The sequence below is a fragment of the Bombus vancouverensis genome, chromosome 7 (genome assembly GCF_051014615.1).
Source record: "Bombus vancouverensis nearcticus chromosome 7, iyBomVanc1_principal, whole genome shotgun sequence".
NCBI lineage: Eukaryota > Metazoa > Arthropoda > Insecta > Hymenoptera > Apidae > Bombus > Bombus vancouverensis.
The window spans coordinates 14331786-14355778 of record NC_134917.1 but is presented as its reverse complement, the minus strand read 5'-3'; the positions used below and the strand labels follow the sequence as shown (position 1 = coordinate 14355778).

At 32.3% G+C, this 23993-nt stretch overlaps 5 protein-coding genes across 9 annotated transcripts in view; 3 read left to right on the top strand and 2 right to left on the bottom strand.

Moving 5' to 3' along the window:
- Positions 1–111: 111 nt before the first annotated feature.
- Positions 112–7935, top strand: D2hgdh (D-2-hydroxyglutaric acid dehydrogenase). 3 transcript variants are annotated; one of them, XM_033336286.2, is made up of 8 exons: positions 112–267; positions 5327–5558; positions 5811–6008; positions 6187–6380; positions 6458–6626; positions 6689–6987; positions 7248–7416; positions 7543–7935. In XM_033336286.2, the coding sequence occupies exons 2-8, from the start codon at positions 5330–5332 to the stop codon at positions 7809–7811; spliced, it is 1527 nt and encodes a 508-aa protein (XP_033192177.1). In that variant the 5' UTR covers positions 112–267; positions 5327–5329; the 3' UTR covers positions 7812–7935. The 3 variants fall into 3 exon arrangements, with proteins under 3 accessions (XP_033192177.1, XP_076476231.1, XP_033192170.1); XM_033336279.2 differs by lacking the exon at positions 112–267 and adding an exon at positions 1251–1665; XM_076620116.1 differs by lacking the exon at positions 5811–6008.
- A 1109-nt stretch (positions 7936–9044) lies between these two features.
- LOC117157949 (protein lethal(2)essential for life) lies at positions 9045–10749 on the top strand. The gene is made up of 2 exons (XM_033336319.2): positions 9045–9198; positions 9789–10749. The coding sequence occupies exon 2, from the start codon at positions 9804–9806 to the stop codon at positions 10323–10325; it is 522 nt and encodes a 173-aa protein (XP_033192210.1). The 5' UTR covers positions 9045–9198; positions 9789–9803; the 3' UTR covers positions 10326–10749.
- LOC117157944 (uncharacterized) lies at positions 10364–13971 on the bottom strand. The gene is made up of 6 exons (XM_033336305.2): positions 13792–13971; positions 13338–13588; positions 12457–12779; positions 12141–12384; positions 11559–11839; positions 10364–11463 (listed from the first exon to the last, which is right to left on the bottom strand). Exons 1-6 carry the CDS (start codon positions 13901–13903, stop codon positions 11226–11228), a joined length of 1449 nt encoding a protein of 482 aa, XP_033192196.1. The 5' UTR covers positions 13904–13971; the 3' UTR covers positions 10364–11225.
- A 940-nt stretch (positions 13972–14911) lies between these two features.
- Positions 14912–23118, top strand: LOC117155005 (ras GTPase-activating-like protein IQGAP1). Its single transcript, XM_033330538.2, has 26 exons — positions 14912–15036; positions 15199–15292; positions 15372–15606; positions 15687–15831; positions 15907–16064; positions 16142–16276; positions 16351–16435; positions 16519–16610; positions 16689–16854; positions 16924–17087; positions 17159–17293; positions 17383–17539; positions 17611–17856; positions 17933–18081; positions 18150–18293; positions 18369–18674; positions 18762–18926; positions 18994–19107; positions 19182–19519; positions 19603–19827; positions 19885–20275; positions 20354–20533; positions 20608–20737; positions 20809–21082; positions 21156–21437; positions 21496–23118. Exons 1-26 carry the CDS (start codon positions 14997–14999, stop codon positions 21854–21856), a joined length of 4911 nt encoding a protein of 1636 aa, XP_033186429.1. The 5' UTR covers positions 14912–14996; the 3' UTR covers positions 21857–23118.
- Positions 23116–23993, bottom strand: part of LOC117155012 (uncharacterized) — a 6660-nt gene continuing 5782 nt past the window's right edge. For all 3 annotated transcript variants that reach the window (XM_033330571.2, XM_033330556.2, XM_033330563.2), the window contains exon 15: positions 23116–23955. In XM_033330571.2, the coding sequence (XP_033186462.1) occupies positions 23781–23955 (175 nt within the window). In that variant the 3' untranslated portion in view covers positions 23116–23780. The remainder of the gene's footprint in view (positions 23956–23993) is intronic.

Sequence of the window (23993 nt, the reverse complement as noted above, 5' to 3'; positions counted from 1 at the left end):
TTTTTTATAAATTTTTAGAAATGAAGAACCATTAGCTATACATAATATAAATCTTTTATCAATTAATATACTGAAACGTTAATTGCAACATATTTAGTGTAAAGATATCTAAAATAATTACGCAATGTTTATTGCTCATAACCTTGATAACTTGATACACGTGAAATGTGGAGCGTTCAAATTTGGTTTCTCTTCTTCGTTTATTACGACGTGAAATATCAATAATAAAGTGTGAAGGTGAATGAAGTGGCAAATATTACTTTAAATGTAAGTGTTTTACAATAAAGAATTAACTGTTGCATACTTGTAACATAAAAAGTCATTTCGTTTAGTACCAATGTACGTAAAAATTAGTTCATAATATTTAATGTAATTGTATATGAAAATATGAAATTCGTGATAAACAAAATATACCGTTATATCAATTTATTAACTTATTTGATATATAATACATAGTATTACTTATTTTATTATAAAATACGTATAATGTTCAATATTTAGAATATGAGAAATAACCTCAAATAAGTGATCATACATAGAATATACAAGGTACTAAACATAACAACAATCATTATAAAAAATCATCATATTACTCATTGCATGAATTAGAATAATAATTACAACACACATTGAAATGTAAACATAAGATGGAAAAAGCACTTAAATTAATCGTGAACATAGTGCAGTTCACGATTCATATAAGCTATAATTTTGTATACTTTTTGAAGTTTTCCATGTGCATAGTATATAAATATAAATTCCGATAAATTGCAATAATTTTGGGATAGTTGTCAATTACTTGTATGAGATCATTGACTATTCAAATAATTAGTAACCTTAATTATATTAAACATTATAAAAATATATCAGGTTAGAAATATTTGTGTGGCACTATGACATAAAGTTTGGTAGTATACAAAATGTTTGATAAATTAATTTAATAAAGAAATAATATATATGGTATGTATCTAAAGAAATATGTACATCGGAAGGATGAAAACAGTTGAGACAGGATGATCAGATGGTAAAGAAGAAATCTGTATTCATGCATGAGTTCAAAGTATCGATGAACTGAAAACACATGATCCATCTTGAGTTTTGGATAGAACGAACAAAATGTCGTCTTACTAGCACCATAATTAGTAGTATGATGAGGGGTTTAGAGAGAAAGAGGGAATACATCTCACTGAGCGGGAAATACGATTGAAAGTGGGGTTGAAGGGAGAAGTAGGAGGAAGGGGGAAAGAAAAATAAGAGAAGGGGAGAAGCGACCGTACCAGGGGGCGGTTGACAACATGGATTTCGCCATAATGGTAATATCGACGATAATGAGAATAACAACACACACGGTTCTTCAGAAACTATCTATGCAGCGGTAATTTATCAAAAAATTATAATACGCGCGGTAGAGGAATTGTATCTCGGTGAATACCGAACAGCGTCCCTAACGCCGACATATTGGATTACAAAATAAAGCACGTTCGAAGATCCGGCGGGATATAATGCAGTGTGTTCTGTGTTGTGTATTTGTTATATTTGTCGGTTATCATGAAATGTTATGTAGAATATAGTGTGATTATTATCGATATATCAACAATATATAACAAAGAAATATTAAAGATCCAAAATACACGGTATAACATGGAGTTTCAGATACTTGTTCAGGTACTCACATGGCGACTGCGCAGTCACACCTATCACGTTTTCGAACACGCCGTAGACACTGTCACCTCACGATTTCACTGTTAACTTGACCAAATTTTCAATCATACACGTCTGTGTTTCATAGGTTTTTAAAAAGCACTATGAGTATTTTAAACAAAGTTTTGTTATACGTTGACGTCGCGAGGTTTCGTAAGCAATCGTCGTATTCGTTGTCTGCTTCCCTGCTCCCACACGATCTGCGGAACCCCTCGCTTCTCTCAAATCTCTCTCTCCCCCCCTACCCTTCTTCCTGTCTGCTTCCCACCACTTCGTTTCCTACAACCTCACCTCTCCCGTCGCGTATGACAAACTCGTTCGCTCATTGGTCCAGCGAGGACAAATCCCAAAGGCATCGTTTGCACCGTGAAAGGCGGGGCCATTGGATATGGTGGCTGGAGGCGCATGCCCCGTAACGGTACTCATACTCTTACTTCACATACTTGTACACTCTTCACTAATACAATTACTACCCGTCTGCTGCATGTATACGTGATTATAGTCTGCAGAATATTTCGCAGTATAACTTCACGATACCATCAGGAACGAATCTAGTCACATAATTCCCCGTTGCATTTCATTATATTATTGGACTTTATCTTTTTTAGTCTACCTGTATTAAAATTCTATATTATTCATGAATATTATACATACTTTGTAATATTTCTACATAACTCTATTATATATTTGAACGTGTGAAAAGTAAAAATCTTTTTTATTAATATTTATGTTACCTTTTTATATATGTACTGCATATTTCTTTAAGATTGAATATTTCTAATGTAATTTATTTATTATAAAAGCACGTATCGTACTCGACATTGTTTATTACGTTGTTAATGCATATATCAGCGTTACAATATAATTTCATCTTTTAATACAATTGTTATCTTGTTTTTATATGTACAATGAACATACATAATAATATATATAAAATCGTCAACCGTGATACCCTAACGAATTGTTTAAGGAAAATAAGTAGTTTTATAACTGATTATCAATTAGAATTATTTCTAAGTAATCCATAGTGGCCACATAATAATTCGGTATAATTAATTATAGAAAGATAGATTTTGAAAGTGAATAAAGTTTTTAAAATGCATAAATAATACAAAATAAAATACGCGTATATGCGTGTGCGTGTTCGTGTAGCTATGTGTATGGATGTATACGTTCAGAATTGAATTTTATATGACTATTTATTGAAACTAGACTATTACATTCGTATAAATAATAATTTTCGTAAATTTTTCAATTTTTGGTACTTTTCGATTCAATTTCGCGAATATACGCTACGTTCCTGGCACAGCTGTTTCTAAGTTGAGCTTCATACTGTCCTGTTCAAAACCTTGTAATGGGATTTTATATATCATTGACTTTTTTGCCTTTATGGGGACGATACTTTTTCGCAAAAAACTATAATTATATTTTTCAATTACGAGATAAAATACTAGTTTACTTGAAAACATAAAATTTATCTTATTTTATATTTAGTTTAAATTGTTAAAACTGTGACTTGAATGGTTTACTACTACATCCTACACATTATGGTGTGATGATTCTTGTTTAGTATCGATTGTAAATTATAAGTTTGAAATTTTATTTGCTATTATTTATAGATTTAATTCATCCGCGCTTCGTTATCTTTCGATGTAACTAACAACACCAATATGTACTTTTCCTATAAATGTATTCTTTTTTCTATATTGTTTGTGCTATGATTAAGAGGGATTCTATATACGTACATATACGTACGTGCTACTATACATATATGCATTGTTAAGAATTGTTAATAACCAATATCGTGATTCGATATAAAATGTTAGAAAAGGTGTACATATAATAAAGCGCTAAACGTAGCTGATTTATCGGTCATCTTCTAATACCGGTCGTGGATCTCGACAAAGAGCGAGACAGTAGAATGTTCCGTGCAGAGGGTAGGAAGAATCGTGGTCGCGCCAATCCCAGCAACCGCGTCCCTACGGTGGCATGCTGACATATACATACAACAGTATATGTCCGATAGCGTGATTGTGTGGGTCGAATGAAACAGCGACAGTCTATACTCCTGTCCACGCGAGGTTAGGAAAATTACAATATTCCACGAAGGAGTGTGGCGGCGTGTGTAGTTTGTTGTTCGACCGATAGAGCGTGCAAAGGGAAAGTGGGGGAAAGCGACAGCCAATGGTTTAGGTCGACCGGGGTTGCCAAGGTAACAAGTTAATGATTCGAGCCGCCACTGAGAAATTAGCTTTACTCCTTGGCGGTGTCGCGCATGCGTCTTTCCTTAGAAACCCGTAGCTACGTATCGTACGTTTCGATATAGCAATATCTTACATCTATATCGACTACATCTATGTCCCACCGAATATCGTACGTACATTTCGTTCCTTTGTGTTCGTAGTCGAGTTTCTGTGTGTTGGTTTCTCTGCTGTACACAGCTGCGCGATCATGTATCCGTGTATGTATATGTATGCGAAGCGAAAGAGTGTCGTATTCTTTGCTACAAGCAAAGCATACACGAGCGAATCGAGTTCATGCATGTACATCGAAACGTAGAATGTATTAGTCATCGCGACGATTGGTCCCCTTCCCACTCCAATCTCTTATTGGCTTCTCTCTCTCCGATTCGTGTTCTCCTCTTTCCTCTTATCTCAACAGATTTGCATCTCTGTCAGTCGATTCGTCCTCTTTTTCCATCGAATTCTCTCTTTGCTCTTTCGACCCCTCTACCCCTGACCTTATTTTCCCCACCGCTTCGCACAATTGTAATTCTACCACGCGTCGCCGCGAATCCTCTTGACTGACTGGGGGCAGGTAGGGGGTAGTGCGTAAGAAGGAGGGGAGTTACCCATCAACATTCATTGTGGATTATAATATTCGATGTCCGTCGATTGAGCATCAGAGGTGAATTAGCGCGTAGAAAATGGAAGCAGCCCCGGGCCCGTAATTACGCCACGCCTGGTTTTTACCATGTTATCACGATATCATTTGAGAATCACGAAATTTCATCCTATCGTTCTTCCTTCCGTTCCTTTCTTCGATCTTCTTTTTCTTAGCTCGTGTACACGTTTTTTCATCTTATAACAAATAGTATATACCATGCTTTATAATTTATTCGTTCGTATTGATTTAAACATTTAAAAGCGTTAAACAAAAACCTAACTACGATCCACGCATCGCATCTTGATACTTCGTATAACGTAACACAGAGATTAATCGCACTGTAGCATTTAAATATCGCTTCGATCCTCCCGCGGATATTTTCATCGGTTGAATTTTTGACCGGGTTACGGAAATATCCTGTTTCAATTAGACTCTGCCATCCACGAGCTTTAACCGCGGCGAGTAAAAATACTCGTTGCACTAAACTTATCCAATCGCCGATGGGTTGAAATGTAATTCCGTAGTAAAAATTAGAGGAACGTTTAAATTATCACGAACGTTTCTCTCGGAGATCAATCGAGTCGCTAATCACGGAATACGCCACCGGAAATAGTAGACCGGCGCGACACCGGAAGAGATTCGTGCGCTCGCAACGAACGGATCTCCTTACAGACGATAAAAGAAACGCCGGTAACACCGATGCGAATTACTTTGAATCGACAAGGTGAATCTTTTACAGAATATGAATTCTCCAACGCTGCTTAGGACGCTCCGGCATACCTCGATATGTCGATTTTTTTCTACGAAACCGGCGTTCACGTGCGACAGATACAAAATGAAAAGAGGCCCGTACGCGAACATTTCCAATGATCACGTGGCATTCTTCAATGAGTTGCTCGGACGAAACAGGGTCATTACGGATGCAGAAGAATGCGAAGGATACAACATAGATTACTCAAAGATCGTCAGAGGTAAGAGAAAACAGCGCTCCTCGTCGATCATTCGGACTGTGCTGTATAAATTTTTACGAATTTTAAATCGAATTTACGTCTTCGTACGAAGTGCTAAGGTATCTCTGTGTCGTAACGACGTTCCATGCATCGTAGCAAATAAGTTTTGCAGCGTGTTGCTTGCGAATCGACGAGTATAGTGCATCGAACAGAAAAACAACGTAAGCGCGGATAGATAATAGATTGCTTGGCGTTGAAACGAATTACTTACAGGAAAGAGCACACTCGTATTGAAACCAAAAACTACCGACGAAGTATCTGCCATATTAAAGTTTTGCAACGACAATCGGTTAGCCGTATGCCCCCAGAGCGGAAATACGGGCCTAGTAGGTGGTAGCGTGCCGGTCTTCGACGAGATTGTTATTTCTATGAAGCTTATGAATAAAATCATCGAGACGAACGAATTGGCAGGTTGGTAAAAATTCGAAATGATTCGAAACGATAATACTCCGGGGTACGAAATTGGAAAGTGGGAAAAGTCAGAGATTTCGGACAAAAAGGCAAGGTCACCGACGTTGCAACGGCCTTGTCTAAACGACAAACTTCGAGAAAGCGAAAGATTCTTTTATCTGGCGATTTTTCGCATTAGGGGTGCTGACCTGTGAAGCCGGTTGCGTGCTCGAAGATTTGGACAATCATTTAGCGACAGTAGGATTAATGATGCCGATTGATCTCGGTGCCAAGGGTAGTTGTCTGATCGGCGGCTGCGTGTCCACGAACGCAGGAGGTTTGAGGCTTCTTCGTTATGGTAATCTTCACGGAAACATTCTGGGTCTCGAAGCCGTGAGTTTTCAAGCTTCCAGAAACGAACCGCGACATTTTCTCGCGAGTGTTCCCCGTGTTCAGCCGTTTTATTTTAGGTGAAGGCGAACGGGGACGTGGTAGATTGTTTGAATACGCTGAAGAAGAACAACACTGGCTACCATTTGAAACATCTTTTTATAGGGTCGGAGGGAACCTTGGGAATTGTAACGAAAGTCGCGATTCAATGTCCACCGCTTCCTGCGGCCATCAATGTCGCGTTCTTAGGTATTACAGATTGTCGGAAGTGTCCTCTGTATTTCTACGTAAGAATTCATCGTCCATTGTAGGGCTAAACAGTTTCGACAAAGTGTTGAAAGCGTTTCGTCTGGCGAAAAAAGAATTGGGAGAGATTCTGTCGTCGTTCGAGATGATGGACAAGTTGTCGTTAGACGTTTCCATTGAGGCTTTTGGCCTAAAAAGTCCACTAACATCGAGAACCGATGGTCACGAATTTTACGTGTTGATGGAAACTTCGGGTAGCAACGCGAGTCACGATGAGGAGAAGCTCACCTCATTCGTAGAGAAAGCGCTTGCCGACGATATCATCGAAGACGGTACTCTGACTTCGGACCCCACCAAAGTCAAAGTTAGTAATTATATTTTTTATTTGAAATTTCTTGAAACTATTCCTTCTTGCTTTCTTACTACGTTCTTACTTCAAACATCATTTTCGATTTGTAACGCGTGAATTTTTTCTCTTATATTCTTTAAACTTTTGGAACTTTTGATAATAATTTTGACTTTACGCACTTACGGTGGATTTCTTTTTTCTCTCCCCCCCTTTTTTTTTACAAAAGATTCATATCTTTGATAAGAACTAAAAAATATAATTTTTTTTTTAATTAGAATATATGGGCACTAAGGGAACGGATTAGCGAAGGAGTATTACGAGAAGGTTATGTCTTTAAATACGATATTTCTATACCCCTTCCGTCTTTCTATAAGGTGATAGAGGTACTTAGGGAACGATTACGCGATCCACGCATCATAAGAATCAGTGGATATGGACATCTAGGTATATGACTGAACAATTACCTATTAAACATTTTAATTGGTTTATATACGAACGACTTGAAAATTTGTTCGAGCAGCTGAAGACTTTAATGTTAAATCATACTTTTATTTGTTTTCTACCTATTAGGTGATGGAAATATTCACGTCCAGATTTCAATATTGTCGTACGAATCTGACATAGCATCACAACTACAACCTTTCATTTTCGAATACGTGTCTGGTCTTCGTGGTAGCGTAAGTGCTGAACATGGAATAGGATTCACAAAGACAAAATATCTACATATGAGTAGAACTTCTTCTGAAATCAAACTTATGCACGAATTGAAACGGATGATGGATCCAAATGGAATACTTAATCCGTATAAAGTGTTATATCCATTAGAAATTTCCGTATAATAATAGGATAAGTAATATTATAAAATATACGATAAGTAGGTATTTACATTTAGAAATAAATACAATGCTATTAAATAAATGAAACATATCAAATGAAAAAAATAATACATGAAAATAATATCTATCCTTATTTATTATTGTATCTTCTCCTTGTTATAATTATCATTTTTATATCTGTTAAATGTTCTTATTCGTCTTTTATATTTTCTGCGGTAAAAATGTTATTGGAATTGTTTATTAGTTTAGTCTGAGGAACGTGATTTTATTAAAAAGTTTTTAAATTTTTCGCGCTTATGATTGGTGAATTCTATCATATCGGCCCACGGTAAAGGAACAGATTGTATCCTATTATACCGACTCTACAATTGTTTACTGCATTGAGTATTTGTAAGACTATAGAGAGATCGCTACCATCCAGTCAACATATTTATGAAACGATGTCTATCTTTGGATGAAATGCCAAACGCATAAATCAACGTTCAATATATGTATGTACCTATTCTACTTATATGAATCAGTAGCTAATTTTTCAATTCCTTATTGCGTTCTCTCGAAATTGGCCTCTATGCTAAAATATCCTGGAACAAATTCATTCGTCATCGATTAAAATTGTTCGTTAAATAATATTTTTAGAATAGCAAATATTACATCATCGTACATCGGTGCATCATTGATCTTAAATTTATCCCTGATGACTACTGAATGAGAATTCGTAAAGATTACTATGGTTACTGAAATAGGAAATCTCAAAAATATTGTAAACAAATACAGAAATAAATTCTTTCGTGTAATCGAATGTTCTGGAAGAAATCATGATTTATACTCTAAGATAACTTTAACACATGCTCATTAAATATAAAAATAATCAAAATATTTTATAATATTTCAGTTGTCATAAAAAATAAAATATTACAATATACTTAAATACGTTATACACGTTATCTAACGTATTCAGAAGATATAATTTGCATAAAAAGTAAAAATATAAGTACGCATGGATTGGAAAATATATAGAAAACATAATGTAAAACGATGTATTTTGAATTGCGTGAAAAAAATAGAGAATACTCGAACAAACGAGAAGCCGCCTAGTGCTAAGAATAAGCGTTGATTGGCTAGGATACGGTTGCTAGTAAATTCGAGTAGAAACTTGACGCAAGAAAATTCGAAACGGTTTGCGTCTGCGCATGCACAGTTCGAAAAATCTCGAAAAGCGCGCCACATCAAATATAAACCCCGGCCGGCAGTATTGCGCAGTCAGTTAAAAACTGCAACTTGAAGTGCAAGGTTCGTACAACGTTCCGAGCTACTAACGAACGACTTTATACAAAACGAACGATTATTTCTTCCTGTGAGTGGTTTATAAAATAAGGATATCCAACGAGAGGTATGTATTCTAACTTTGTTCAATCTCGTCAAAGTTTTCTAGCAATTCAAGTAATTTTTAGATCGTTTTATCACAAACTTGTTTTCCTTATTCTTATTTCCATTGTCTTAAATTGTATTTATAATTCATTATCTATCCTTACGGAAAAAAGAAAACGGAAGAAAATAAAAGTGAATACCTTTAAAGAGAGAAAATGTAATTTGCAGGAATCAAACGTAACGTTGATATAACGTATTATGGATATGTTTCGTGTATCTAAGAATAGATATTCTTGAAATGTGTAAAAACACGGTGCAATTCGATCGGTATTTCAGCAAGTATATACATACTTACTTTTGACGTGACATGCAATGCTTTATTTCTTGATAGAACAATACGAAGTATTTACGTTTGTATATGCTATTCTAACGTCGTCGTCGATGTTAATCCTTTTTATATCAACGTTACGTTTGATTCGAAATTCGTCGTTATTTTCAATTTCCAAGTTTGTTTTGTACTGAATATTTTTAACCTTCATAATCTTCAACTTTTTTTCAATGAAATTGCTTCTGATGGCCACACGTTAGAAATTACGCATTTATCTTGTGCAGATCATTCGCATCGATATGGCACTGGTAACTAGAGATCTTTTCCGCAACTGGTGGAGGGATATGGATCGTTATCATCAAGAATTGGAAGAACACTTCAGACGTCTTAGCACCAGGGACGATTTTTGGAAACTACCACCAATGCCATCCTTCAAGGACTTCTTCCAGCCATGGAGGAACATGATAGAAGATTTGGAACATCAAGTTGGAGGTTCGACCACCGTTGAACGAGATGAAAACAAATATCAAGTGATTGTCGATGTACAGCAATTCGCACCAGAAGAAATCACTGTCAGAACAGACGACAAATCTATTACCATCGAGGGTAAACATGAAGAGAAAAAGGATCAACATGGTTACGTGTCAAGACATTTCGTGCGCCGATACGTGTTACCACAAGGATACGATATCGGCCACGTTAAACCGAGTTTGTCGTCCGATGGTATTCTCACTGTCACTGCTCCAAGACTCGCTCTACCAGCACCAGGAGAAAGAATCGTACCAATCGAACGAAGTAACGCGCTAGCAATTAAGGCGTAAATAATAAATGATATTATCATTTTTCTTCTAATCGACACTCGTGTAATACATAGAAATTCATCATGAAACTTTTTCTTTAAGCTTAAAAAAATCGCACATATTGAAACAGTATGTTAAAGACATTTAAATGTAAAATTCAAAGTACAGTATCACCCTAAATATATTCTTTATGTATGCAATGTATCTATATTTATTTGTAATAGATTATGTATCTAACATCTGATTTATTGTCCTGATAAGCTTGTATAAAAAATAGTAACTAAGGTTTTTCAACTTATTGACACGTTTTTCGTAACTTATAACTGTAAATAGTAAAAATGTCAATATATTGAAATGTATAGGAACCGCGGACATAGAATCTATGAATATGTATGAAATACTATGAAAAAAAGGATCAAAATAAATATCATGAATTGAATTTCTATATGACGGCATCGTTATACCGATGTTTAATTAGTAATTTAACCGCATTATTACGCAATTTAATTAATAATATCTATATTCTATATGATTCAATATTACGAAATTTAATTGTACAATGTCCTGCCAAAAATTTGTTATGGACATTATATTTGTAACTATAGTTTAATATACACTCGTGTACACTATTGTGTCCTTAATAAAAGTTTTTTTTCAGTAAATAAACGTTAAATATTGAAATAAGAAGATTCTTTATCATTAATCTATAACAATAATATATTTTAATACTATATTTTAATAGAACAAAAATATTTACAAAGCACACAGTGTATTGCGCAGTGTATTTATGACGACCTCTGTCAGTAAACAGATCTTTTTTGTAACTTTGATGGCGTTAAAAAATTGTATCTTCAAATTTAAATAATTTAAATACCGCGTAATGTACTTTATTATTTATGTACTTTATAATAAGTTCAATTTTTACGAAGGACCTCGATTTTCTTCACTTTCTGAAAATGGTTGTTCATCTTGATCCTGAGGCGGCATTAACCCTTCTAAAATCGTCTCTTCCGGAGGAACCAAACCATGAATATGTCTAGTAGCATGTTCCTCTATGTGTGGAATATGTTCGTAAATCTCTTTTTCGACGTCCACTTTGTCTAGTTCAATTTGAATACGTCTTTTAAGTGGTCCTTCTATTGCATCCATTATCTGATACCTATAAAAAGATTATTCCTTTCTGAATAGCATTATGAATCGATGGACAGATACGCTAATCGTATACATAGAAGTGGATAAACATCGAGATCGAACCTTAAAAGGTTTGGTAATATATTAATGCTTGCTTCGATTAAGTAATCGACGGTACCAGCTCCATGCACTCTTGCTTGAATATTACCCAATTCAAGATCAAGACCTTCCATGTTCGGCTTTTGCCGAGTGTCCAGGGGTTGGCTTAATTTTACTTGAGCCCTGAAATATTGTATAGTAAAGGAAACTATACCAGCTCTTGATAAAACACCACCAATCACGCTTATTTCCCAATGAGTCTTTCCTTCAATTTCTTGGGTACCAGCATCGATTGTTGCATACACCTTTAAATGGAAGCAAGCAAACAATACTTATTAGAGATGCATCAACGCCTACAAATTAGATTACAGCAGAACCGAGATAATTACGGATCGTAATTAAAATTAATTAGCAAAGCCTGTTTACGATTTACGATGTACGACGTAATAACTGATGTAATCACGCTAATAAATAGACACATTGTGTTGTGTTTACATAATATATCAACAGGTATCGTTCGTGTCGCGTTATTCACTCCCAACGCAGCTGCGATAGAAAAAGTTTGAAATTAAACTGTTTTGGAAATTATTGAAGCAAATTATTTACTGTTTTGTTCTGTATGCTTAAAGTAACGTTTCCCATTCGGTAAACGCTTCCCAGGCCAGTGATCCAAGTATGAGTCGACATCACTGTGAATATACCGACGGTCTGGCTATAATCCTTCACCTTGAACGGATCGTAGCCTTTTTCAGATATTTGTCTGCGGATCTCGGTTATTAACATATCGAAGGGCGATATAGAATTCGGGAATTGCTGCGGCAATTGTGAGATTTGTTTGTTAGCCTCGCCCCTAAAATATTTGAAAATTTTGTAACCGTTTTTATCTGTAGCACATAACAATGTCAAATTAGATAATCTTTACCTAGCTTTCGTATTTATTTCCTTCAATATGAAAGGTTTGATACTGTCAAAAATAAAGGTGCCTACAGAATTGATCATGCTTTGAAACACAGAGCCCAGGAAGCCCAAATTCTTGAAATCCATGTCTATCTTTTCAAATGTCAAATCCAAATCGATGTTTTGTGCTTGCAGTTTACCATCGCTGGCCACTTCCAGCCTGCCAAGTCCTTTCACGTACACTCCCGACAATTTCACAGTAAAATTACCAGCCGATCGTGATAGCCAAGAAGAGAGAGTATAGAATCCACGAATGTTCAGGTTTTTCATATTTAAAGTCACTGAAATCTTTTGAAAGCATATCAAGATGAAAATCGATATTAATGCGTTTTTTTTAGATTCGATGTAGTTGTAACCATGCAATTATTTTTTATTCGTTCTATAATATTCATGTGAACCAATTTAGCAAAGATTCTAGGATGGCTCGATCATGCGACGCGACGTATCTGTAATTAGTCACCGATGCGAAACGTTTTACATTACAGTCGTATAATTAGCATGTATTTTTTTCGTAATGACAGACGTTCTTAGACGAAGCGATGGATATCTTTTTAAAGAAGAGTCGACGCATAGATAATTGTTCTTTAAATAACGAATGTTATAGACTAATGTTGTCATTTATTGACCGCTAGTCGGCATTGAAATAAATTTTCGCTTCAGACTTCCAAAGCTTTCGTTTTCAAGATACTGTAAAATTTGTGAATTCATCGTCAATTACATTGAGCTGCATTATCGGCGGTGTTACAAGTAGTTCGCATGTTTACGACTTTTGCATCGAATACATATATATATATATATATATATATATATGTATATATATCTAAATAAGCTTGGAAAAAATCTCACTTGCATCAAAGCCAGTTCTGACTCCATGTTTACTATCCGGAATTTTGATAAATCGTAAACATTCATTTGTTTGAAGTTCATAGTATACATAGAAAACGAATGCTTCATATCCGGTACTGGCAAGGGATCGGGTATAGGCACACCAGGTAGACCTATCGGATCTTCTTGCTGATAGTGCTTTACAATCGCGCGAATATGATCCTCGAGTCGCTTCTCGCCAAGCGCTATTTGTGCTGTGGTATCATCTTTTCCTAGAAAGCGTTATCACTCGAAGATTGAGTTAAATAATATGAACAATGATGATTACGATTCGGTATACTAGGAGATTTCATCGATCCTACTAATACTGCACGTAATAAAGATCATAATTATAAATCATAGATTAACAATCGATTTATCTCATAGTTATAAAACAAATGAAAACTTCTGTTTCGTAAAATATAAAATCACTTACCAATAGAATTTTGAACATCACATTGGCCTATTGTGATAAAAAAGGAAAAAAGAAGAAATAATTTTGGAAGATGCATTTCCGGTTTTGACATACGATCGAAATGAACGACCATGACGAAAAGTACCGATCAGTATGATGTATAGTAGAAGAGGCCACGCACTCGACTGAGATGCGTCAATGAATTTAGTGAACGATATCTCTCGGGTCATTGAAGGGGCGAGGGTCAACTGCTTTATCTGACCCCCCTTGCCCCCTCCCTTATTCTTGCGTTGTTTCCTCCTTAGCTTCTACATACACTACTTCGACAATATCTGTATATTAACGTATACACAATATGTGCGTTTCATTAATGAAACAACGCATGCAAATGTACGTTAACAAATTTTGGCTTTTCAGAAAGCTAAATGCTATATAAAATTATCCGCAAAAATCCTGAGAAAAAGATAAAAATATTTCAAGGTTCCAGTAATAAATACATATTTTATATCTTCTAAATCGATTATTAATTTCATTAGATTTTATGAATCTATGATTTTTTGAACTGTAAATGAATAATGCAAATGCTGGTTTAACATGTATGTGTTAAGTTTATGTAAGAAATGACAAAAGTAAAGAAGATAAAAATGAGAAGATAGTGAAACTTAGAACTACTGGTAGTATTAAATAAAATTTATTTGTAATTACGTTTTATATCGTTTATTTCCTTTAATCACATATAATATAAGTAATTATAGTTAGGAGTAATTCCTGACGTTCAAGAAACTTTTCCTTTTAGTTTCAATTCTTAACTGATTAGTTTAACTGATTTTTAATACTTTGGATCTTAAAGTCTATATATAAAATTAAAATTGAATTTTTCTTTGTTATTTAGTTATTTTATTTGGTGTTTAATAAGTTAAGAACAATCATTTATTATTTATGTTTTACGTCTATTCACTTAAATCGAATCGAATCGAATCGAATCGAATTGAATTGAATTATGAGAGGTACGAAGTTAGTAGACAATAGTCCTTTCTCATACAAGATTGTCCAATAGTATTGGACGGTGTATTAGAGATACACAACGCTACAGTTGGTACGATTTGTCAGTGTTGCACCATTCTTGTAGTTTTGAACAAGTTTGAATTTGTAGAATTTAACGTACTCCAACTATTGTGTGTCATTCTCACTTTTTGTGTGTTAATTGCATTTTCTTATCCTTTGATATGAGTGATATCGACGATAAATTAAGTAATCATGAAAGAGGTAAAATTAATGATCAGTGTGGACATTTAATTTTCTCTTTATACCCTATATCATGTAAATGTCAAATCGAAAGTTGCAACATGAAATTGAATGTTGTAGTAATATTGTTATGGAATACATACCTAGATTTTGATTCTTTATTTAGAAGATAAAGTTTTGCAGGGACGGATATCCGTAAATCGGCAGATGAAATGGATGAACAACGTCATAAAACAGTTGCTTATGAATACCTCTGTCATTTAGAGGAAGCCAAGAAGTAAATATGTTGCCAAGTTTTTAATAAATTGTTATTATTCTGCTTACTTAAGAATGACTAAATATTCCTTATTTAATAGGTGGATGGAAGCATGTCTTAGAGAAACTTTACCACCAACAACTGAATTAGAAGAGAATTTAAGAAACGGAGTGTATTTAGCAAAACTTGCCCATTTTATGGCACCTGAATCCTTGTCTGTTCATAAAATATATGATTCTGAACAAAAGCGCTATGCAGCAGTTGGTTTACAATTTAAACATACAGATAATATTAACCACTTTTTAAAGTGCTTAAAATCCATGCAGTTACCACTAGTACGTGTTTTTTTTACGTAAGATTAAATTATTATTTATAATTATATTTACCTAAAATAATAAGAATAATTTTTTAATAGACTTTTCAGCCAGAAACAACAGATATCTACGATAAAAAAAATATGCCTCGTGCAATATATTGTATTCATGCTCTGAGTACTCATTTGTTTAAACTGGGCAAAGCTCCACAAATTCAAGACTTATATGGAAAAGTGAATTTTACTGGTACTTGTGTGATTCTACTATACTGTGAAAAAATCCATTGATCATGTTATTTTGTTACCATTTCATTCTTTCTAGAGGAAGAAATAAATGCTGTTAGTAAGGAATTAAAGAAATATGGAATTCAAATGCCTTCCTTCCAAAAAATTGGCGGCTTATTAACAAATAATATGGAGATTGATGCAGCAACACTTCATGCTGCAGTAATAGCAGTCAATCAATCTATTACAGAAAAAGTATGGATGTCACTTTTATTTATAAAGTACTTTAAGTAACAATTTGAATAATTAATGAATGAATATTTCATTTTAAGAATAATGAGAAAATATTAACTGCTCTTCAAAATAAAGTAGTGCAGTTGAACAATATTATGCCTTGCTACTGTAAGGAATACACTGATGCTTTGTTTGAAGCAAAGGAATCTAAAGCACAAGCTATGCTTAATAGAGTAAGCAATGATTCTCCTAATCAAAATTTCTTTAGTTATATTTCTAATAAGTATTAATAATATAATTTTAACAGTCTCTTAATGATACTTATGTACCAGATGTATATGATGAATTATTAACTCAAGCAGAAATTCAAGGTCATATTAATTGTGTTAATGGTAAGTTGTAATGAGAATTATTATTTTCTAATTATTATTTTTTGAATTATGTTTCTCTTTCTAACTATGCACATCTTTTTTAGTTCAGTGTACTATGAAAAATATAATTCAGTCTATTCGTTGTAAAAATAATGATTTTATGGATATATTAAAGACGTCTACATTGTGTTTAAAAGTATGTTTTACCTTGACATTCTTATTAATATATTCGTTTATAATTCTTCTATTATCAGTATTATTTTATTTTTTTCAGAATATCATTCACGAGAACGCACAATTGTATAAAGAACAACTAATGCAATTATTAGAAAGCTCTGAGTGGAACAATATATATTCAGAAAGCAATTATCATCATTGGAAGCAACTATTTCAGAAGGAAATTGATAAAACAAATGAAACCGCACTTAAATCTCGGAAACGTTAGTATTGCATAACAAAGATTATCTTATTAAATGTAATTGTTATTCCAAATATTTTTCTTAACGTAGGTGAGGATTGTGTAAAGCTTTTAAATCTAATATTACAAAATGGTGTACGAGATGATTTCTATGAAGTTCTAAAAAAACCTGATTTAGGATTGAGAGAAAAAATTGATGATTTTGCATTACCGTTATATTATGAAGAGATGAAAATTGATCGTATTGAATCTCAGGTAAAAATAGAATATGTAAGATATAAAATAATGTAAAAAATTTGTATTAATAAAAATAATATCCTTAATAGAACGACCTTTCATATAGCGATATTGTAGCCAGTACGCGTGTTTTATCAACGATTGCAGAAATTAGTAAAGCTGTAGACACGGGAAATCCAGATTTAGTTTATCAAGCATTGACAAATCCAGATTGCCATGTTTCTGTGAGTTTATATTTTTATAATTATAACTGTAATGAGTAATTATTTTTGTGTACATATACATATATATATATATACATATCATATCTTAGGAATTAGATCAAGGGAATAAAGTAAAGTATTATAGAGCATTAGCAGCAGTTCGATGTAAAAAGCAGGCAGCTGATGAAGAATGTCCTTTATTAACATATATCGATATTCAAGACTGCATTGATGCTGTCAATCAACAGTGCCAAATTGATGATGAAGGTATATTTTGTGTAAACTGTGTACATCTATGTAAATTATACAATATTTTTAATTTTTTAATGTCTTGACAGTAATACAAGTTCTACGTCAATTAAACTCTGCTGTCGTAGAAAATGACCGAAATGGTATTATAGCTGCTTTAAAAAATTCTATTTTAAAATTACAAACTCCTGTTTCACCAGAAGATGTATCTCTTTATTTGAAATTATTTAAAAAATGCCTCGAAGAAAAACATATTGATGGTTCTGAATTGTGGCTAGAAGATGTAGAAAATGTAACAAAAGTTGTTAATACAGAATCTTCAAATGTTAAAAATGGTACAATGCATGCATATGTTATTTATTTATTATTATGCTTATAGTGCTTTAATAATATTTTTCGTTTTTTTTGCAGTCTGTAAATTTTTATCAAACATTAATATTGGATTAAAGCAAAATGATATGTCATTTATACTTCAATGCCTTCAAAAATTTGGTATTAAAATACCAGAGGAATATAAAGCAAATTGTTATAAAACCTTATACGATTTAAAAAATATGAAGGTATAATTGTATAGTAAACTATATATTTAATGCAGAATGTAATTTAATAATTTTCTTCCATATTTCAGAGTGAAAAGTACAATTGCGAACTTGTTCGTTATGTTACTCATAAAAATAATGAATCCTATTTAGATTTAAAGAACTACAATTATACTTGGGATTGTCCAAAAAATCTGACGGAAACATTTTATATTGATATGGAAGACATAAAAGTATTGTACAACTAAAAGATTTAAGCCATTTAAATCAAAAAAATGTTAAAAGGTATATCTGTTCGTTATTTCCAGGAATTAATAAAAAGCATTACTGCAAGAAAACACAAAAAGTGTAAAATAAATAATCAGATAATCTGGTTCCAAGCTTATGCCCGTGGATATTTATTGAGAAAAAAACTTTCTAATAGGTTTACATATTTTTATAATAATGTAGATAAAATTATTCGAATCCAAGCTTGGTGGAGAAGTATAGTACAGCGTAAACAATATGAGAAATTACTAGAAGATAAAAAAAAATATAATGAAAAAAAATCTCAAAATACGTCTTTGAAAGTGGAAACTAAATATGCAAACATATTGGATTATTATAGAAAACATGTAAATGATCCATTTCTTTTTTGTTACAACTTTATATATGATGCATTAAGAGTTGAATTAGTTTATTTAATATATTATACTTTTTAGGAAGAAAAAATTATAAAAATACAAGCTTGGTGGCGGAGTCGTGCCGAAAGACATGCTTTCCGTTCATTGTTACATAAGGAAAAACCACCATTTCCTGTAGTTCGTCATTTTTCTGCGATTTTAAATTTTAACGCAGAGGATTATGACAAAGACTTAGAGTTACAAGTATAAGTGTTTAATATTATAACAATAGTTCAATTATTTATATTCTATAGTGAATTTACTGTTACAGAATTTAAAACTCGAAGTTGTGCAAAGTATACGACACAACCAGGTTTTATCCCAACAATTGGATAGTATGGATATAAAAATTGGTTTACTTATACAAAATAGAATTACACTACAAGTAATGTTTAAAATAAAAAAATATATTGAATTTAGACTTGATTAAAAATATATCTACAAGACTATAAATTTTAGGATGTTGTAGCCCATGGAAGGAGCTTAGAAACTCTTGCAAAGCAAAAGCATTCCAACAGAGATCAAAGAAGCTCTTTATCAGATGGTGTTATTTCACACAAAGGCTTAAAATCATTAACTAAAGAAGGTCGAAAAATGTTGGAAGGATATCAACATTTGTTTTATGCACTGCAAACTAATCCAAAATACTTATCAAAACTTTTATTCCTCTTACCTCAAAGTAAAACAAATAAGTTTCTCCAAAATGTGATTTTAACATTGTTTAACTTTGGATCAAATATCAGAGAAGAATATTTGTTATTAAAATTATTTGGGAGTGCATTACAAGAAGAAATCAGGTATAGTGACCATTACATAAAAATATGATATGATGAATATAAGTCAAATGTAAAATAACTAATAATTATAATTTAATATATAGATGTAAATTTCAAAAACCATCTGAAGTCGTTACCGGAAACCCTCTTGTCTTGAAAATGGCAGTAAATTATGCACGGCAATTAAATGGTCAAAGAGCTTTGAGGCAAATTGTTGGACCAATTATTGAAAAAATTTTAGCCGATCGTACATTAAATATAGAAACGAATCCCATTGATATTTATAAGTGCTGGCGAAATCAGTTAGAAATGGAAACAGGAGAAACATCGTAAGTTTAAAGCAAATATGTAAGTCAATGTTGTTTTATAATCATTTGTTTCAACAGGAATTTGCCTTATACGGTAACACAACAACAAGCTTTAGATTATGAGCAAGTACAAATTAGATTAAATAAAGGAATAGAATTATTACAAAGTACTGTTTTAGAATTTTTGACTAAAATAACTGAATCACGAGATTTGATACCATATGGAATGTTATATATGGCTAAAATTTTAAACGACTCCTTAACTGAAAAATTTCCAAATGCTCCAGAAAAAGATATTTTGAAAGTAGTGGGAAATTTGATTTATTATCATTTTATAAATGCAGCTATTGTAGCTCCAGATGCTTTCGATATAATTACATTACCAATTGATAGATCATTATCAAATGATCAACGAAGAAATTTAGCGAGTATTGCAAAAATATTACAATTTGCTGCTTCTAAGAAAGGGGTAATTACATTCATTTTAATAATCATAATCTTTAGAACTAAACAAAAGACACACATTTTATATAAATTTTTGTTTTAGTTTGGTGAAGAGGCCACACATCTAGTTTGTTTGAATCCATTTATAATTGAATGCCATGAAAAGTTTAAAAAATTCTTCCGTTATTGTTGTCAAATTGAAGATCTAGAAGAACATTTTTGTATACACGAATATACGGAAGCCACACTCATTCAGAGACCTGAGATTTATATTTCTTTACAAGTAAACGAACTGTAATAATCACGCAAAAATCGGAAATTTCTCATTATTAATCTTTTTAATTATATTACTTACAGGAAATTTGTGACACTCATTGTCTTATGTTAGAATATCAAGATCAGATAGCATCAGATCCAATGGATTCCTTACATGATTTATTGGATGATTTAGGTCCTGCGCCAACTGTTGCATCTTTACTTGGAATCTGTAAGAAATAATTTATTATCATTCATTTTATTTAATCGAGCCTAATATGTTATATTACAATTATTTATTAGCTGATGTTGCTTGTGAAGCGAATTTAATACGCTTTGGGAAAATGGAAGTATGTCTGGTACTCACGAATAAATTTCAAGTACCAGAAGACGAAGACGCTAGTTTGAACAAGCTCTTCATAAAAACGAAAGAATTATTGGTTTCTGTACTGCAGTTCTTAAAAGGTCAAACATTAGTTAAAGCTCTAGAAGTTCCTGTATGTTCTCCTGTGCAAAAAAACCTACACGACGTAAAATGCTCCAGCTTATCGCCTACTTTAACTACTATTCATAAGAGGTATATAGTATATAGTAATGAAACAAATTATTAATTATTAAACAAAAAAAAAAAAATAAAAATTTATTTACAGTTCATCGTTGAATGATTGTAAGCTTCAGTTACGGGCGTATCTTAATAAACTCGAACTTGACGGATGGGTCAGTCGAGACGATGGGTATCAAAATATTATAACTGCAGTGGCCAAAGATCTTTGTAATAAAGGAAAATATCGAATTATTCGGAATAAAGAATTACAGACTTTACGAACAACTAAACAAAGACTGGAAGAAAAATGCAAATATTACCAAGAACAAGTAGAGTACTATAATGAATATATACAACGATGTTTGGAGAATCTACACACGGGCAAAGGGTATGTATATAATTTTTCCTTACATTTCATACTTGTAATGGATATAAATTGTTTACAGATCTTTGCAAGCACTTAAAGCCAGTCAAAAAAATAATCAAGTTAAATTAAGATCTAAGATGACACTGAAATATTCTGCGGCCAAACTACAAGAAAAAGGAGTACTGTTAGAAGTTGATGGACTTCCACAATCGCAGTTTAAAAATGTAATTTTTGAAATAAGTCCAACAGAACATAGTGGTCTTTTTAGCGTGCGTTGTAAATTTATGGGAGTAGAAATGGAAAAGATTGATATCGACATACAAAAATTACTTGAGTTACAGTTTGAAGGTGCACCAATTATGGATATGTTTGGTAAAGCAAAAGTTAATGTAAATTTGCTGTTGTATTTATTAAATCGAAAATTTTATGGTAAAACTTGAAAAGAAGAGAGGATTAAATTATGTTACTTATATAGCTATATTAATATGAAAATTATGCACTTGTGCAATGTCCTCTTGCAATTATGAGCTTTTAAACAAAGATTTGTCACATATTAATTTCTTATAGTTCGTGAAAGTTTTAGATTTGATTTACAAAATTCACAATTACCGTATAACAATTTTTAAAATATGATTAATATTTGTAAATAGTTATATTTAGAAGAATCTGACTTTTTTTAATACAAGATTTCGTGGTATGCATGTATCTGTTATTGTGAATGACCAGTATAACATAACAAGGTATAGAAAAATTTTACGAGATCTTACTAATTTATATATAATGTAAAACTTGCCTGCAATGATTCAATTACTTTTAATTTCATGTAATAAGATATATTTAACAATAATACACAAAGAAGTCTATGGAACAAAAGCTTTTAAATATGATTAGAAATCTTAGAAGAGAGAAATATATATTTTTTAAATTTTATAAAAATAAGTAAACTAACGGTAGTAAATATCACCTACTGCTAAGATAATACTCTTTTTAAATTTATTTGTATAATTAAACCTAATTCCATCGATGTGTACCACTCGTCATTTTGTCCCTCATTTTTATAATGGATGTATCGACTAATTGTATATATATATATCTTATACGAATATAAATATTTTTACGTTGCACCGTTAAAATAAGATAAGGCATATTCTCAGAAATTTTTTAATGAGAGCAATAGGTTGTCTATTATTATCAATATGTTTTATAATGCTATACATGTAATTTATATCATCCTTTAAATATTAGACAACCTAGTGTTCTTGTGCATTTTATAAAATCTAAAATCAAATCGTTTGAACACAAATTTTGACATTTCTATCATATGCGTGTTAGAGATACAATAAATTCCATTTTATAAAATATACTACATAAAGGCCTGTTTAGTGGATATTGGCAAAAAAGCCTGCACATTTAAACTGAAAAATATAAAACAAAGTAAAAAATCATACATCAATATAACTTTTGTATAGAGTTGGTTATATATTGTGTTAAATCTTTGCATACTATGAGCTTGCATATTTTGTTATCAAATATCATCGAAGCGTATCTAAAATAAAACAAAATATCAAGAACAGTTGTTGAAGCATAAATGTTTTTGCTTTTATTACGTTTTTGTTTTGTTACAGAGTATATGAGAGCAATTTGATTTTTGACATTATTACATTAAAATACATGTACGTGCGTGTAAGAAAATTTCGAATTTTAAATTTGATATCTGTAGAACAAAAGTTTATTTTATCTCATATAGGTCATATTATACATACATATTATCTAGATATAGTATGCAAGCTGGTATCGTGTACTTGGTAATATGTTAGTACACAACTTTTTCCGCTTGTAATTATAAGACATTAGTAATTACAAAACGTAGAGTAAACCATCCGCATTTATCTCACGCGCATTGTATTATAAATATTTATTTTTTTTTACATATTCGTTTTTCTCAAAGTTTTACTTTTACTCAACTTTATTATACAAATCTGCCTTTACATAACTTACGTGACAGATGCTAACATCCAGGTACTATGTCACGAGGTATCTTGAAAGACATTTTTATAACTTATGGAGCATAAAATGTCTGTAATATCAGATTGAAAAGTTCTTTTTCTCTTTCGTCGAATGAAATATTTCGTATTTTTAATATAATTGATTATGTGCAAGCAATACAGTTCATTAAAGCCTCCACGAAGCAGGCCATAAAGTGCATTTCATGTATTATTAACTGTGTATTACATATATCACCATATTATTAACTTTGATAATAAATAGCATAGTAACATTAATTTTTCTTAATAAATGTTGGTTCTTTTCTAAATATGTGCACACATTGGGACACAACATTTGATACAGTATATTCAGTAACTGTTATCGTTTGTTTAAGATATTGACAAAATTTCTAAATTTCTGTTGGGCATCTGTCATCTGTGCTAATGTTTCTTCCATCATATTGCGCAATTTTGATAAATCGGGCATTTTATCGCACGATTCAATATTTAATAGTTCTGTAAAGAATTGCTCCCAAGCAGCTTTTTTAGCATACCTGTATTTTTAAGTAAATCTTTAATGTATCATACCCTT

What these genes read in the sequence shown, in the direction of transcription:
- LOC117157949 (XM_033336319.2), top strand. Translation starts at nt 9,804, where the DNA reads ATGGCACTGGTAACTAGAGATCTTTTCCGCAACTGGTGGAGGGATATG.
- LOC117155005 (XM_033330538.2), top strand. Translation starts at nt 14,997, where the DNA reads ATGAGTGATATCGACGATAAATTAAGTAATCATGAAAGAG. An exon ending in ATGGAAACAGGAGAAACATC is followed by an intron (nt 19,828 to 19,884) that starts GTAAGTTTAAAG and finishes TTGTTTCAACAG; the next exon opens with GAATTTGCCTTATACGGTAA. An exon ending in AATCTACACACGGGCAAAGG is followed by an intron (nt 21,438 to 21,495) that starts GTATGTATATAA and finishes AATTGTTTACAG; the next exon opens with ATCTTTGCAAGCACTTAAAG.
- LOC117157944 (XM_033336305.2), bottom strand. Translation starts at nt 13,903, where the DNA reads ATGGTCGTTCATTTCGATCGTATGTCAAAACCGGAAATGCATCTTCCA. An exon ending in GAAATAAATACGAAAGCTAG is followed by an intron (nt 12,385 to 12,456) that starts GTAAAGATTATC and finishes CAAATATTTTAG; the next exon opens with GGGCGAGGCTAACAAACAAA. An exon ending in ATATTACCAAACCTTTTAAG is followed by an intron (nt 11,464 to 11,558) that starts GTTCGATCTCGA and finishes ATCTTTTTATAG; the next exon opens with GTATCAGATAATGGATGCAA.
- D2hgdh (XM_033336279.2), top strand. Translation starts at nt 1,549, where the DNA reads ATGAAATGTTATGTAGAATATAGTGTGATTATTATCGATATATCAACA. An exon ending in AGTTTCAGATACTTGTTCAG is followed by an intron (nt 1,666 to 5,326) that starts GTACTCACATGG and finishes AATCTTTTACAG; the next exon opens with AATATGAATTCTCCAACGCT. An exon ending in CAGTGGATATGGACATCTAG is followed by an intron (nt 7,417 to 7,542) that starts GTATATGACTGA and finishes TCTACCTATTAG; the next exon opens with GTGATGGAAATATTCACGTC.